At 40.3% G+C, this 17,369-nt stretch overlaps 1 protein-coding gene across 6 annotated transcripts in view; it reads left to right on the top strand.

Moving 5' to 3' along the window:
* CLTCL1 (clathrin heavy chain like 1) overlaps positions 1-15,146 on the top strand; it is a 55,188-nt gene extending 40,042 nt beyond the window's left edge. For 4 of the 6 annotated variants that reach the window (XM_034790736.1, XM_034790733.1, XM_034790735.1 and 1 more), the window contains 14 exons: positions 480-663; positions 1,255-1,447; positions 1,950-2,107; positions 2,276-2,440; positions 3,038-3,145; positions 3,555-3,722; positions 3,812-3,961; positions 4,505-4,636; positions 5,086-5,196; positions 6,019-6,189; positions 7,987-8,208; positions 9,785-9,805; positions 12,011-12,086; positions 13,710-15,146. In XM_034790736.1, coding sequence (XP_034646627.1) covers positions 480-663; positions 1,255-1,447; positions 1,950-2,107; positions 2,276-2,440; positions 3,038-3,145; positions 3,555-3,722; positions 3,812-3,961; positions 4,505-4,636; positions 5,086-5,196; positions 6,019-6,189; positions 7,987-8,208; positions 9,785-9,805; positions 12,011-12,086; positions 13,710-13,825 — 1,975 coding nt within the window. In that variant the 3' untranslated portion in view covers positions 13,826-15,146. The remainder of the gene's footprint in view (positions 1-479; positions 664-1,254; positions 1,448-1,949; positions 2,108-2,275; positions 2,441-3,037; positions 3,146-3,554; positions 3,723-3,811; positions 3,962-4,504; positions 4,637-5,085; positions 5,197-6,018; positions 6,190-7,986; positions 8,209-9,784; positions 9,806-12,010; positions 12,087-13,709) is intronic. The other 2 variants (XM_034790737.1, XM_034790738.1) reach the window with 1 other exon arrangement.
* Positions 15,147-17,369: the final 2,223 nt, after the last annotated feature.

The raw sequence follows: 17,369 nt of genomic DNA on the forward strand, positions 1-17,369 counted from the left end.
TACCTGACTGCTCTGCACTCTATACAGTCTTTAAATGGATATCCTCTTTTTAGCTACGCAAAATTTGATCTAGCAGCATTCGGTGATGTGTACTAGAGAAGGTGAGCAGCCACTGAAGTGATTAAATGGTGGTATTCGAGGATTTTAATTTTAACTTTAACTTTTTTGAATACAACAGAAGTAGTGCAGACAGTGTATTAATACAAAGGAATGCTGACTCCTTTTATTAGAAAGGGAATTGATAGTGTAACAAGTAACTAAATCTTCTCTCCATTTTGGCTATAAAAATGGGCTAGTCAGTTTGCTATTTCAGGAGACTGTCTAAAGCCATCGAATCTACTAGACTTCTATAAAACTCATTTTAAAACCTTAATTTTGGACTTCACTGCCTGATGGTGGCATTTTTAGGTCAAATAGTGGGTAGCACCTAATACCTCCTCTTTTATAGACCATTTTTGTCCTGCTTATCCCATTTACAGGAACCTGCAGAATCTTCTGATCCTGACTGCCATTAAAGCTGACCGCACTCGTGTAATGGAGTATATCAATCGTCTGGATAACTATGATGCCCCAGATATTGCCAACATAGCCATCAGTAATGAGCTATATGAAGAAGCCTTTGCTATCTTCAGGAAATTTGATGTTAATACTTCTGCAATACAGGTGAGATGCAGTCATGGCTATCAGCTCATGTTTCCTAAGGGTGTACAGTTCATAGGAACAGGTAGAAAAAACAGGTAAATAACGCAAGGCTGGCCCGTTGACTTCTTTTTTTTCTAGAAAAGTCATACTGTACATGTAGATAAAACTAGTCAGCCTACCACCAATACAAAGTTATAAATATTCTGTGGAAAAAGCTTCTTTTCAAGCACTTGAAAGTTGGGAATGGGGCAGAAGAAGACAAATCCTGAATCTGAATGTAGGTAACATAATTGTTCAGCATCCAAATGAAGTAATTCAGACACCAATCTCTTGGGAGTTTACATGAGTTAAATTAACACCCGTCAATGTTGCCTTTTTGCCCCAAGGAGATTGTTCCTCTTAGTAAGAGGAAGACATTCCCACCCTGAAACACAACCATTTATAGATGAGTTTGAAAGGGCTGCTTTAAATCCAAAATATGTGGTTGCATGCTTTCATATCACTATGGGGTACTTTTGCTGCTCTTCCTCTGGTATGGGTAAGAGCTCTAGGCATTTGAAGATTAAAGGACTAGAATGTCACACTTGAAAAATGTTACCTTTAATATCATAGGTGCTGATAGAGCACATTGGCAACCTGGACCGAGCCTATGAATTTGCAGAGAGATGTAATGAACCAGCTGTATGGAGCCAACTGGCTAGAGCACAGCTCCAGAAGGACTTGGTGAAGGAAGCCATTGACTCCTATATCAAGGCTGATGATCCCTCTGCTTACATGGAAGTTGTTCAAGCAGCTAGTAGAAACAGTAAGCTAAGTCCTCATCCGTTCTGTAGTTAAGCATGTCTTGCTAATGAGAACACAGGAAGACTGAGCCAGATTAACAAAGGAGTTCAAAGTGAATATATATAACAATACTGATTAGTGTCTGCAATGACTAATATATAAAGTCTGCAGTTCCAGTGTTTCAGCATGGGATCCATTTTAAAGTACTTTCACGGACTTAAATTCTCAAATCTCTACATAAAATTAGAACTATAAATACTAACAGCACACAACTCATTCTTGAGTAATCATGATCCAGAAGAGATGTATGGATGTTAAGAGTTGATCACTCAAGGAATGGTACCTAGTGCATTTTGTTTGGATGTGGGGTCAGCTAGTCCCAGCTGGGCTCTTCAATGTGTCAGTTTCTGTAGAGTAGCTCATTAACTGACTGTTCTCTTGAACATAGTTTAGACAATGGGAAATAATTCAGAATGAAAGGAGTGGAATAGGAAACTTTTTTGTTTTTCTTCTGTTTATTTAAGGTAACTGGGAGGATCTGGTTAAATTCTTGCAAATGGCCAGAAAAAAGGCCAGAGAGTCCTATGTAGAGACAGAACTTATCTTTGCTTTGGCAAAAACCAACCGCCTCTCAGAGCTGGAAGAGTTTGTGAGTGGCCCTAACAATGCCCACATTCAGCAGGTATGTCTTTTATGTTCCTAATAAAATACGAAGGCCTTTACAAATAGCCTAGTCAGGTCAGAAATTTCCTGACACTCTCAAAGAAAACAGGACAAGCTTTCAAAGTTTGCTCATTATCCTTTCCTGCCCCCATCAGTCCAACTCAGTTTATCCTGGTTTTCTCTCTAGGTTGGAGATCGCTGCTATGAGGAGGGAATGTATGATGCAGCAAAGCTGCTCTACAACAATGTATCTAACTTCGCCCGCCTGGCATCTACCTTGGTGCATCTTGGAGAGTACCAGGCAGCAGTAGACAGTGGCCGCAAAGCCAACAGCACCAGGACCTGGAAGGAGGTAGTTCATCTTGCCTTATCTTTAACACTGTCAACCCAGTCTGTAGAATCCCTTTTCGTATGTGGTGCTGCTTATAGAAAATGCTCCTTCTCCCAGGTGTCAGATTCATATTAGCTTGAAATGGTATCTTATTCCTAAACAAATCTGGACTACTAGTCTTCAGAGCACTTGCTGGTCATGTAATGCTGGCTTGCCATGCTTCCAGCTACTAGATCATATCAAGATACACAAACATGCTTCCTTAATAGTATTCTTCCATATGAGCAATTTCTTAGTTGCTATGTTATGCAGCCATGAATAGGAGATGAGGTTTCACAAGAGTAATATATACAAGATATGGTCCACACTTTGGAAGTCAGAGCTTCAATGGCCGTTTTAGAACCTTTGTCTTAAATGAGAAGTCTTACTCCTAATGGAGCATGAGGATACTGCTTCCAAAGTGCCTTGATTATTTGTCCTACATCTGATAGTGTCTTCGATCTAATGTATAGAAGGAACTTTTTTAGCCTTGCAGTTATCCAATTCATTTTGGGTAATGTGTGGTGTACTAGTCTGGGTGTCTAACATCAGTTTGACTAAAATGTTCTTTTGTTACAGGTGTGCTTTGCCTGTGTGGATGGAAAGGAGTTCCGCCTTGCACAGATATGCGGCTTGCACATAGTAATCCATGCAGATGAACTTGAAGAGCTGATTAGCTATTATCAGGTTAGATTGTTTTAATGATCTAAGGGAATAATTGTCTGCTCCCTGTTTGCAGGATTTGTTAATAGTGATCCTTAAAATCTGAGATGGCAGCAACTACGCCACCCTTCAGTGCCATGGTAACAGTTGGCGTTCCTGGAACTTTAACACATCCCTTTGAGGATTTTTTTTTTTTTTTTTAAACCACTAGTGAAACAAGCTCACTTTAAACAAGGAGCTGTGTTTAAACTGGAGACCCATCTTCACTGTGCAATGGAGTAAGTAAAAGGGCCAGTACTTCTCAGAAACCTGAACCTTGAAACCCCTGTCTAAGACTTGAAACTTCAAATCACTGTTTTTCCCTACTATGCTGCAAAGGGAACTTTGAACATCATCCCTTTTCAATCAGTAACCTTGGCCATCTTCATCTTAGGATCGTGGCTACTTTGAAGAACTAATTGCCCTCTTGGAAGCTGCTTTGGGCCTGGAGCGTGCTCACATGGGCATGTTCACAGAACTGGCTATCTTGTACTCCAAATTCAAACCTCAGAAGATGAGGGAACATCTGGAGCTCTTCTGGTCCAGAGTCAACATTCCAAAGGTAGGTATCTTGCTGCATTAAACTGTTACACAGCTAGGCAAGTGTTGAGCAACATGCAACTCCTAATATTATCCTTTTCCTATCCCTAGGTGCTCAGAGCTGCAGAACAAGCTCACCTCTGGGGAGAACTGGTCTTCCTTTATGACAAGTATGAAGAGTATGACAATGCAATAATTACAATGATGAACCATCCCACTGATGCCTGGAAAGAAGGGCAGTTCAAAGACATAATTGCTAAGGTAAATAGCTGTGATCTAATTACTGGACCCAGGTAGCTTTTTGTGAAAATTGTTACTACAAAGCAAAAATTGAAGTGATAGAGCTTTAATCTTACAGCTACAAGGTTCAAGTACCTGTTCAACAAACTCCTGAACTAATAAACAGGAAGCTACTGAACTCTCTTCTTCTGGGCTTCCTGAGCCAAACTTCTCTCCTTTCCCCCCCCCCCCCCCCCCCCCACCGCCCTCTTAACTCAAGGCTATAGCTGTGCTAGTAAAATGTTTTGTACAGTCAGGTTGGGATCTGAATCTTGTGTAGATTCCTGGAATCAGGCAGAGCAGGAAGCTGACAAGTGCTAGCCATCTAAGTGAGAAATTTAATTTCAAATTGCAGCTGTGTACATGGCCAGCACTCAGATATCTGACACTTAGACTTTTGCAGAGTTGACACTTTTTTTTTTATTTTGTTTTTAATCTGGTATTATACTTCACTTTCCCTGCAACATAGTTAAACTTTCAGATGCAGAGGCAGCCTTTGATCTAATCAGTGTTTCCTTTATCCAGGTGGCCAATGTGGAGCTGTATTACAAAGCCCTGCAGTTTTATTTGGACTACAAACCTCTGTTGATCAATGATCTTCTGCTGGTATTATCTCCACGGCTGGATCATACCAGGACAGTCAGCTTTTTCTCAAAGGTGAGCTATAGTCATTATAAATGGATCAGGTATGGACATTAAACTCTGTTCCTAAGGATTTTTTAGTGCATTCTTGTCCTTGCCCTCTGAGATGAAGCCTTTGGGGTCTAGAAGATCTCCGCCTCTTGCAGTCGCAAGCATGCTGCTAGTGCTCATCAAATCACTTGGAATAGGGCTGTTCCACAGTCCCAGCATATGGTGATGGGGAAATAGGTCCAAATACTTCTGTAAACTTAAATCCTGACTGTCTAGCTCTTTCATGCCAGCAATTAAAGGATAAATTTTTCCTAAATATCTGAGCTGCTGGCAGCTATAATAGACTTTCTTGGGCTGGCTTAAAAATAAGTCTCTCTAGTGCTAAACTGGAGAGCCTGCTTCTCTAAAGTATTTAATTTCCTTCAAAGCAGTACTCTTAATCTAACATGTCCTTACTGCTGTTTTGCTTCCAGGTTAATCAGCTGCCTCTAGTTAAGCCTTACCTGCGTTCAGTCCAGAACCACAACAACAAAGGAGTCAATGAGGCTCTAAACAATCTCCTGACAGAGGAGGAGGATTACCAGGTGAGTCTCCCATACAGTTAAGTTACAGCAGGCCTACAGCATCTGAGTAGAGCAGACACACTTGCATTTGCACACTGGTGTGCAAATGCACTCTCCTTTCACTTCACATGCCTGCTATTTGTTAATCAGCCATGCTTCATGCATTGTAAGAATTATTCACTTGGTCTCAAATTGACTGAAAAGTATTGGGTGGAATGTAAAGGTGGGGTGGGGATAAGTCTACCTCTTCTGGAGGAATAGCAGCTATGACCAAAGATTTCAAAGGTCAGGATAAAGTAGTGATAGGTAGAAATACCCTAAAGCACCCCGCACATAAATAGCAGATTCCTTCTAAAGTTATTTCTCTAGCCTGTATTAGAATACAGAGTCGTTCTGTCTTGGCACGCTATATGTGCCGCTGTATGGGGATCTCTTTAAAAATAAAATGCCTTGTATGTAAGAGGTTGCAGGCTTCTGTTTTAAGTGGACTAGGGAGGCAAACAGACCAGTTACTTGAAGTTTGCATAACTTGTCCACTGCTAATGGGACACTTAGCACTTGTATCAATGTTTCTGTACATCAGCAATCCCTCTATAGGCAAAGTCAGCATCATGGCTTTAAGTGTGGGGGACTGGCTTCTTTGGAGCCAACACCTCTCTTCTGAATTTTCTAATCAGAGCAGCTAGAAAGCAGCCAAGTCCATACTGCAGTAACCTAGAACTGGCAGCCTCCAAAACCAAAATTAATTCATGCTAGCCATACTTCTCTAGAGCCTTGTTTCTCCAGAGGCGTTTAGAAACTTATTTGCTGTTCTGATAGCTAACAGAATTTTTCTCTAAATAGGGCTTGAGAGCATCTATTGATGCATATGATAACTTTGATAACATCACACTGGCTCAGCGCTTGGAGAAACATGAATTGATTGAATTTAGGCGTATTGCAGCCTACTTGTACAAAGGTAATAATCGTTGGAAACAGAGTGTGGAGCTCTGCAAGAAGGATCGTCTCTACAAGGTCAGTTAACATTGAACTTTTCCTTTTTTAATGGTATGGAAGAGGCAATTCTAAGACCTCTCCAAAACAAGCTGCAGTGAGCTTTCTGCACTCACTGCAGCGTGGATTGCACCTGCCTTTACAAAACCTGCTACAAATTTAGGATTAGAACTAATCTAAGACTATGACATTAAAAGTAAATTCCTTTTCACATGTATCTTCTCTCCTCCCTTCCCTCCCCCCCAGTAGGTTGTCTTATAACAAACTAGTGCTAATTAGGATGCTCACTTGGCAAGAGTAGGTCTCACTTTCTGTGGTTTAAAAAAAAAAAAAAAAATTGAAGATGCATTGTATCATACTTCAGATGTGGAGCCCTGATGCAGCCGAATCAATGTGCCATTACTGAGGCTCTAGCCTCCATTAAAACTTAAGTGCAAAACAGTATGTGATGTGGATAGCTATATACTAGTGGAGGTACAACACAAGCACTATATATAATATATCTTAAGCAAAAAACACTAGTTTGTCTCATACACAAGTCTGAACACAGCTTTGTCTTCTGATACTTGAACCAAAGGTGGAACTAATGGTTACACCTTTGCCAACTTCTTTGGGGCAAAACATTCTAGAAGGAGGCACTTGAAGACCCTGTAAACCTATCAACTCTAATGATAGACTAGCCTAAGGCACTTCTGGTTTTGTGTTGAAGACTCACTGATATTAGTGACTTTGCATATTGGAGTCATCCCTATTTTAAAACATCAGTACAGGGGCTGCAGTGAGATGCTAGAAACTGAGGCTTACTGCTTTTTTTAAAACACCTTTACTCACACCCAAACACCATCTGTTTTGGACAGACTTCATTTGTAGTTCTTGGAGGAAGTCTCTTAATCTCGTTTGACTGGCTTCCTTTAATGCCAGCAACTGGTATTTTATTGTTATAAATCCCATTAACTGAAAGGTCAAGTTGACAAACCAAATCTGATTTTAAAATGGATACTGATAGACAATAACTCTTTAGGATCATAGAATTCGCTTATAGATTAGCTATTCTAGGTAGAATAGAATATCTCCATGACACTCTAATGCTTTTGTATAGTCATGGAATACGTGCAGAAGCTGTGCTGTCCATTCTTGGCTTCTCCTGTATATGCTTTAGTTCCCTGGTTCTCAACCAGGGATACATGTAACCCTGGGAGTATGCAGAGGTCTTCTGGGGTACATAACTCATCTAGATATTTTTGCCTCTTTTTGCAACAGGCTACATAAAAAGCTCTAGACAAGTCAGTACAAACTAAAACTTCATACAGAAAATGACTTGTTTATGCTGCTCTATATACTATGCCCCCAAAAATAAGTTCAATAGATATTCCAATCATTTTTATGATAAAAATGAAAGTGAGCAATTTTTCAGTAATAGTGTGCTGTGACACTTGTGTATTTGTGGGTGGGTGTGTTTGGTTGTTTTGTAAGCAAGTACTTGCATACCCTCATGTTTCACAAAATAGCCTCCTGAAAGGAGTACAGTAGTCTGGAAAAGTTGAGCCACTGCTTTAGTTAACTGACCTAAGTTGATGATAGATAATTACTGCCGGCGTTATGACCACTAGTGCATGGAACCAGTGGCCTCAATTTAAAAATACCCACTTGGAAACCAATTACATTTGGCTTTGCAGCATTTGGTGTTCTCCTGCCTTAGGATCAGCCAGACTACCTCGCTTGCGGGAAACCTGTCTGCAGAATTCACTAAGGAGGAAAAATAAATAGTTTGAAGGGGCCAGGTGGTAACTCCTAAAGTATATGGCATTTCACTTGTAGGATGCCATGCAGTATGCTGCGGAGTCCAAAGATGCCGAACTGGCAGAGAAACTGCTCCAGTGGTTCCTGGAGGAAGGCAAACAGGAGTGTTTTGCAGCATCTCTCTTTGCATGCTATGACTTGCTGCACCCAGATGTGGTCCTTGAGCTGGCATGGAGGCATAACATCATGGACTTTGCAATGCCTTATTTCATCCAGGTGATGAGGGAGTACCTTACCAAAGTGAGTATTGCTTCCGTTGAAAGACTCGCTACTTTGTACTAGATTCTTGCACATGTTTAGCATTGTCCAAACTGAGCTAGGTAAGACCGTGCTCATGGATTGTTGAGATACTGAACCTCTGTTCCAGAAATACCAGTTTGAGGTGGAGGTACATAAACTTCAGCACACCTCAGTGAACATGCTACATAGTACATAACAATGAACCAATCACAATTAAACCTGATGCTTAGAGGCTATAACTGTTAATTGATGAAAAGACTGAACTGTTTCTCTAGCTGGTATCTGTTCTTCTGGGAACTGGTGAATCTAGACTCCAAGCAAAAGGCTAATACTGTGCATGCTGCTTTCTTAAATACAAGGGTGGTCTATTTCTCTATGGTACTCTAACCATTTGACTCCTTAGGTAACTGTCATGCTTTTTGCCTTCCAGTTTATACATAAAAACTACTTTTTTTTTTTTTTTCCTCTAAAACTTGGGCCCATGAGCTTTCAAGATGTGATGTCTCTTACCATTCCTCTGCCTTTTACCAATTTAATTTTAGGAGGCCATAGTCCTCTTGCCTGAGACATAACTAGCTCTCTTCATGGGAATAGTGGGGGGTAGTACTTTGTGAAGCAGCTAGCCTTCTGAAGCCCTCCCACATCAGCAGCTATGGGAATACATATGCGTAGACTCCATAGTTGTAGACCTATGGGACTACAGAACCTTTGTCAGGCTAATATAGACACAGTGGATTCCTATTTTAAATGTTTCATTGCTAATCTTTTAAGCTTTCTGCGTTTTGCTGAAATTGTAGCATCAGTATTTACTGAGACATTCAGTAGTTCAGGTCATGTTTGTGTGACCAATGTCAGGAGGGGGAAGGAGCTACTGTTAAAGCCTGAAGTTGCATTCGTGTCATCTCCTTAGGGTAAGATTCTCAGCTGATGTAACTCATAGTTGCACCACTTCACTAGAGCTATGCTGACTTACACAAGCTGTGGGGGGGATCTTGCCCATAGTCGTTTTAACCATCTGTCTGCAAATCTGGAGCTGCTAAATCCCACAGCATCAAACAAAACTGACTTATCACAAATCTAAAGCTAGAAGAAAAGTGCTACTTTCCTGTAGATGCAGAGGAGATGCATGCCTCCAGATCAGTCACAACAAGGTGGAAGTCACTTTTCTACCTCCTTAACATGGGTAACTATTTACTTTACCGTGCACAAATATGCAAATACTGTCCACGCATAGAAATTCATGATTTAAGTACATGGCAAATACTATGTACTGGTGGAGGAGTTGCATTTATCATGTAAATGGCATGTCTTAAACCATAGCAGGTTATACATGGTAAATCTGCATATGCTGTTTAATTACCAAGTAATCTGCCAAAATTAGCTGTCTGCAAGTCTAAGTAAGCTGTAATGTACATGATTAGACATAACTTGTGCACTGTAAAATAGTGACCAAATGATTTTCTTAGCACTAAATACTCTTGCCTTTATTGTCCCAATGTTTAGATATGTTTTTTTGCTTCAGATTTGTTTTTTGAATAGTCACTTGATAAGTATTCCCTTCTGAACTTTCTTGCAGGTTGATGGGCTGTTTAATAAGGTGACAGTCTCTGATTTTAAACTTTGTGTTCATTTGTGTCCCTTAATATATATCTCCTAGGATTCTGTTACTAGAACCTAGCTGTAGCTTCCGCCAGAAGAGCAGCATAATCTAGCTTTTTGTCTAACTCTGTTTCCTATTAACTTCTAATGCTGTAGAAAGACAGCTTCTTACACACAACTTGAGAATCCAGCCAGACTTAGCTCACTTTCAGCTGGGGAAAACTATTCACTGAAGAACACTGTTAACAAGCATTTGGGCTAATGATTCAAAAAAGAAATAACTGCATTTTTTGCCTTGAGTCCATCATCCTTAACTCCTGTCTGATGTACTACGTATTCTTTTTTTTGTAGCAGATAGCCCATTATCAGAACCTTGCAGCATAGTAAACCACAAGGTCGCAGGATCAGTTGTGAAGAGGGAGGAAATATCTAGATAACTGATATTCCCAAGTGTTCTGTCTTACCCACAGTCTACATGTAAACAAGTCTAGTAGCTTACGTACAAAGTAGTATGACCTCTTTGGAGAAGTGATGGCCCCTGACTTGGCAAGATAAAGCTTCCCAGCAGACACTCTTGTCTGCATGCTCAGAAACAGCTTTGGACTGATCTTGTATGTAGAATCTTCTGTATTGTGCTGAAATTCTGTAGCTTCAAATAAATCTAAGTCTAAGCCACTTGCATATAAAAGAGTGGGGCAGTGGATTTCTCAAATAAAAAATGAGGCTTAGATACTAACTTTAAACTGCTGGCTGGATTTACAGGTGACAATTATCTACTAAATACTATAATTATTTTTCCTAAAGTGAAATATGCATGATGAGTCTGATGTGCAGTGAAACTAATTTAGTCTGTGGAATTTGAAAATGGGCTTCCTTTACTTAAATTTGATATGTTCTGTACTTCCTGTCATGTGGGCTGAACACTGTTGCTGCTTCCCTCTAGAGGGAGTAGTATCCCCTATTTTTGGATAGATGTTAGTTACGCTATGAACTTTACTAAAGTTGTAAGCCTCTATCTTATTTAACAAAGGTCCTTTTTCAGTCCAGAGAGTTGGAAACTTTGAAGGTGTGATACTTCAGTAGGTATCAAATTTGGGGGGGGGCATGGGTGCTAACTGACCAGGCCATTTAATTCATAGCTAGGGATTTTAGTGCTAGCAGTTGTATTGTGGTGATAAGTAGTGGCTGTCTAAGGGTGCGACTACACTACACTATCCACCAGATTAGCAGGTAGTGATCGATCTATCAGGGACCAATTTATCACATCTATTGTAGACGCAATAAATCGATCCCTGATCGCTCTGCCATCGACTCCTCGTATACTCCACTGCAGCAAGAGGCGGAAGCGGAGTCGACGGGGGAGCAGTGGCAGTCTCTTCCCCTCCCTCCCCTCCCCCCCCCAAGTGTAGACCAGGCCTAAGATATCAGACTGAACTAGGTGTGTATAGAGCAAAATAAACAATTTTGAGCTATGCCCTTAGCTTCAGCTAATTCCCCCTATAGGACCTCCTCAAACTGTCTTCCTGTTGAAGTCCCAGGAGCTTGCATTACTATCTAGTAGAAAATAAACTTACTACCTCTAAATTAAAGTGAAAATATTTTAAAGCAATATACCTATAGTACTGGCTCTGTAGCCTATTACTAAAAGTTAGCTTACTTTATCTGGTGTGCCAGTACGAGTGAACAGAGCTTACTATTTGCTGTTTTAGATCTATTCACTTTACATTGATTATTAATCAAACCATGTTTCATGCTGTCTGGTATGTATGGTTTCCAAAGTCAAACATACTGTAGGCATGTGTTTTCAGAATTTCTTATTGAAGATGTGGTTAGGTAGTAGCTGTCTGCCAAACAGTTCTTCATGCAGACTTGACCCTGAAGCTCTGAAATGGAAATTGGCAGCTTGTGTTGCAGGACATAATGTTCCCAATGGATGGAGAGCAAGTGCAAGTATTACACTTCAGGTAGTGGATCTCTTTGTATCCAGCTAAGCAAAAATTGATGCTTATTTCAGAATTAGTCTCCCCTCTCCTTTTGGGTTTTGGACAACTTGGAACACACAAGTATGTTCTATGGCTTCAAAATCAGACTTGCAAGGGCAACACTTAAATACTTGAAGCATTTGGTATGAGACATACCATCAAGAGGACATGACTCTTAGGCAAGGCCTTCATACACTTCTCCTGTTCACTTTATAACATAGGTGGATAAACTTGATGCTTCTGAAAGCCTAAGGAAAGAAGAGGAACAAGTAGCTGAACCCACTCCAATAGTATTTGGTAGGTGAAAGACTTGGTGTATTTTTTTTATTTATTTCTAGCAAGATAATCTTATCAGTTAGGGCTCACCATGTTGGGCTTTAAATAGGCCACAGGAAAGTGACTATAGTATGGATATCCTCCACCTCTAGTCAGTGAAGCAGTTTGTCTTCTCCCAGCTAGCGATAACTACTTGGGGCTCTTATCCCAGATAAGTATAGCTGGTTATACTTATTAATATGCTTGAAAGTTTTGTGCAACACTTTAAATTTTAAACATTTGAATGAATAGCAGTCTTTAGCTGAAACAATCAAACTTGGCTTATTCCTCCTTTACTGTACCACTTGCTTAGACAAATCCTAAATCCCAAGTCTTTCAGTGGTGGGGGAAGGGAGGAGAAGGAGCTTTTGGGTTACCAGAGTCTCTTCTGGATTTCCAGGAGAAACCCATTCCTCCTTGTACTTCCTGTCTGATACCTTGCTACCTTTCAAAGATTGGAAGTCTGCCTTTCCACTTAACAAATCAATCAGTGAGTGGATTTTTATTTTATTTTTTTAATGACCTGTCCTAGAAAGACCTTGTGTTGAGCAGGTAAATGGAAGGTCTCTTTCACAATGGACTCTACAGAAGGCTGCTTCATAGATTTTTGTGACCAGGCAGATGCTGCTCACTAGCACATCTTGTAGCAGCTCTGAGGCAGAGAAATACATGACTCTGGTCCACTCTCCAATGGAAAGGTTATCCCTGAGTTGATTGTCTGCATGAGGCATGTGTGCTATTGGTGTTCATAAGATGCATTTGCAATCTGTAGACTTATTACATGTACACAAGCTGCTGAAAATTCAATAGCTTGTATTGCTTTGGTCAAAATGTTGACCATGCATGAATCCTAACCATATCAATTGTTTCAAGGAATCAATATTAATCTGTTTTATTGGGAGGCTATGTAGCTGTCTCAAGCTCAATGAATACTACACTTTTTTTTTTTTTTTTTTTTTTTCCCACCCACACTTTCTATCTCACCTTGTCCTGTCAGAGGTGGGCAGATAGTGGATTTTTCATTACATTGGCAATTTCAAAAACCCAAAACTCTTCTCAGGTCTAACACTTTGACCCAAAAGAAGATGCTTTAAAAATGCTCAAAATCAGAATAAACATTTTAATTTTATTTTAAAATGCAAATTTTGAAACTTTTGGTTTTCCATTTTTCAACATTTCCTTCTGAAATGTTGAAACAAAACACTTTGGGGGTTTTTTGGAATTCTTGTAGGGTTTTTCTAAATGAACAAATGGACACATTCATGAAATGTTTTGGTGTCATTAAGGTTTTTTGTTTGTGGGTTTTTTTTGGGGGGGGGGAGTGGGCTTCACCCAGCTCTCGATACTGTGAATTGCTCTTAAATCTGTCTGGCAGCAAAAGCTAGATACAATGATGTGAACAAAACAGGCTATCCTCTCTCCTCAGCGAAGGAGGTGGACTGAAAGGTGTGGTTTAGGTTCTCCCATCGTTCATATTTTAATATAAACATGCTTGTTAACCAGCTAGATAGCCTTTCTAAATGCTGGCAGTTTAACACCACCTCATCACTTTATTTCAGGCATTTGCAAAGCTTTGTTTAAACAAATTCCTTCTTCCCTTTCCAGGCCAGCAGCTAATGTTAACAGCAGGCCCCAGTGCAGTACCTCCCCAGGCCAACTTCCAGTATGGATACACAGCTCCAGGATTCACCCAGCCGCCTGTTTATGGTTTCAATATGTAACTAGCTTTGACAGATCTACAGTCTGTTTTTGGTTTTTGTTTTTTTTCCTCCCTTCCTGTCCCGCTAACTTCTTGGAGAAGTTTACAATGGTCCTAAAGGCACAGATGACCCCTCGGTTGGTTGAATACTTGCTGTCTCACTCAGTGAGGAGATTTCCAGAGGATACCTGTTACCATTATTTATTGCTATTGTCCGGTTACATTTCAACCTCAAAGGCAGCTTTTGTTAATTATGTTGCAAGACTCTTGACTGAAGTTGAGGCACTATTTATCTAAAACTCAGAATATAGCAATAACTGCTTGAGGCCAGGGGGAAGAGGGAGTGCATATTCCTTGTTGCAAACCCATTGCCGGCAGTGGTTGTGCTGGGGAATCACCTGGCACCAAGTCGTTAAAGCTTTAAAGTACTGTAGCTGAAGCTACTAAGTAGGTAGCATGGATGTTCAGAATTGAGTTCAGCATCTTCTTACTGGTGGACTGTTAGAAGTTTGCTTAAATCTGACTACCCCCATTTTATTTGCAACATTGTATGCAAAAAGGAGAATGGGCTTTCAAATATTTCTTAAAGTACTCTGCAAATTGTTGGAGGAATATTGGGGAAATTTTTTGCAGAAAGTTATTTGGGGGGGTGGGGGGCAGATTGAGCCTGTTGTGTACTTATGGAGTAGGTTTGAGACTTATTCTCTTCCAGTAATTAAATCTGATCCTACCAGAGAGCGAGCAAACTTCCCAGATGCTTTTTTTGTTTAACAAGAGGGGAGAGCATGTTACTCATTGACATTAAATGGTACAAAAGGAAATCTCAGCTATATGTATGCCAAGTTGAATGCAGCAGGAATGTGTGTGTGTGTGGGCTGCCAAAGTACTATGAGCATATGCTAAGGTAACAGTGATTCAGAGTGCAGTGTCAGGATCAGGGAGGGATATATTGCTGAAATACTTGAGGTAGTGGAGAGGGATATAATCCTGGTTTTGCACCTTTATTAACTCTGATGCTGGAGTCAAGGTTTTCTGCTCCACCATGTTGGGCTGACTCAAATTCCTGACCCTGACTGGCAACTAGAGGCAGTGTCATCTGATCTGACAGGGTTCGGCAACTCTTGGTTTTGCTGTGCTGTAGTAGTATAAATGGCGCATCCACCGCACACTCTTTTCTTTGAGAATGCCAACAGGGCTGTATTACTTTGTGCCACTCTTCAAATACATATATCATTAACGTTTTATGTACTGAAATTAGATAACAATGTATAATTTATGGTTATGAACTTTGTGCTAATCATGAATATTATAAAAGTCCAATTATAAATGTAAAACTGGTGTACACAGTGGTTGTAGTCTTGATATTTTTTGGCGGGGGAGTTGTATCTACCAACAGTGATGGTACCAAACTAGCAACCGTCAAAGCTAGACTAGGCATTTGATCACTGCCCTCCCCTCTACATTGCCTGCACTGTAGTAGGTCCAGAGCACTTTGGACTAAGAATACTGTACCTTCCTACTGTAGATGTGCTGAGGGGTGAATGAGGAAAATACAAGTATCTGACAGTTCTTCCACCCCTTGCAGAGTGTGTCTTGCAAGCCCCATGTGACACTAACTTTTATGTTATGAACACAGTGCCCTAAACTTCTTATTTGTCCGGTCTTTCTGCTATACAAATTTTAGATGCATTTGTTTGTCCATTCTCATCTTGGGAACAAACTTAGTCACAGGCTTCAAGAAGTGCCCAGCCTAGACTTGTGTCCTTTACTGTACTCCAGTTGTACTGTAAGAGGCAGCCTAGCTTAATACTGTGATGCAGTCTTTCATGGGTCTTTCCCATGTAAACTAAGCAGAACTAAGAGAAGGAGAAACTCAACTACTGGAAGCTACCAAAAGAACTAGCAGAACATCCTCTGCTGTAAGTCATTCAGTGCATCTTGGAGCTCTAGTATTCAAGAACAGAACACAATACACACCACTGCCTCCTTCAAACCAGGAGCATGTTGGAGTAGGAAGACCCTACACATGCATGTGCAACTGCCAGCCATATGTGGGAAGGCTGAAGGCAGTTGGCTTTAAGCATTCAAACCATCAATAGCAGCACTTCTGCTAAAGGGCCATTTAAGATACCTAATAGTATAGGCAAGCTCAAATTCACAACCTCACTGGTAAGAGTACTATAGGTCTTTCTTCCCCGTGTCCCCTCCTCCCCACCCACTTAATCTATTCTAGCACTCAGCAGCAGTTGCACAACAGCACTAACTTGTATATCCCACCTACAGGAAAATGCCGTAGGCTTTTTTTAAACCTTTCTTCAGTTGTTCATCAGGAACTCTACATAAATATTTCCCATATACTCCCACGAGACCTGTCCTCTAATGAACATGAAGAGGAAACTATTAGAACAGATGTTAACTTGGATACACTCTTCTAGAAGCATGTTACACTTCATACTACTGCAGATGGAGGCTCAGCTTCTCCTACACAACCAAAGGGTTTCCTATCGGGAGAACAATCTGTCAGTTATTGATCCTAAATGACAGCTAATAATTCTTACATTCCTTTTTAGTTTAAGCTAGTATCCTTTTAACAGATACGGAAGTATAGCAGTCTTGCTATCAGCTGTTACTAGACCAAATCTAGGGTGGTGAACAAACTTGATCTCACTTTTTAGTGAAAGCAATCACAAACACTGAATCCTAAAACTAAAATCTTTTAAAAAAGAAAATCAGATATCCCATAGAAGGAAATGCACTACGACGATATAAAGATGTCTTCTGTAGCTGTCCCATCAGACCTGTTCCATATGTGACTTGGCTAGCTCAGGAGAGCAATGATACTGACTTCATCAGGATTACTTGTGTGAAGAAAGGCTTTAGAGTGGGACCCCTGGTTCATATGGTAAATTGATTGATTGACCATTGCTGCTTGTAGGATGTCATGGCTTGTGACCTTACTTAAGCAGTGGGAGGAAGGAAAGAAGGCTTGAAAACAAACTGTAGTTAGTTGCTATAATCATACTGTGCGTTGGTTGGGACAGTTCCTGTTAATTTACTATGGCATAAATATCAGCTGAAATGTAGGTAACTAATGTAGTTCATAGGGGAAGGGAGATGCAAAGAAGAATTCTGCTTTTAAACAAGTGCCAAAAACCTGTAAGATTCTAAACTAGTAACACAAAGACTTAAAACTATAAAAATTTGTTTTTGGATACCTGCCAAGATCCAAATTAGGCTTTCTCCAGCAAGAGCTATGATACTTTAAGGAGCTGAAACAATTGCAGGGAATAAAGCTCCTAACATGCTGCTCTGGTGAAAATTTGCAGTGCAAGCACCTAAACCAGAGAACCTCAATTGAAAGGGTCTGTAGATGGAAAGGAAAGGGATTATTTGTAATCTCTTAAATGCAGTTCTGGCAAGTACTTGCTTTTAAATTACCAACAGGTGTTTAGGCATAGGAGGAGGGACCAAAATGTCCTGTTTATAGTATGGTCCCAGAGATGCACTACTTCTCAGCATAAGACTGACAATCTATTGCTGCTGTTGGAAGGTAGTTGATATAGAAT

The sequence above is a fragment of the Trachemys scripta genome, chromosome 15, assembly GCF_013100865.1.
Source record: "Trachemys scripta elegans isolate TJP31775 chromosome 15, CAS_Tse_1.0, whole genome shotgun sequence".
Taxonomy (NCBI): domain Eukaryota; kingdom Metazoa; phylum Chordata; order Testudines; family Emydidae; genus Trachemys; species Trachemys scripta.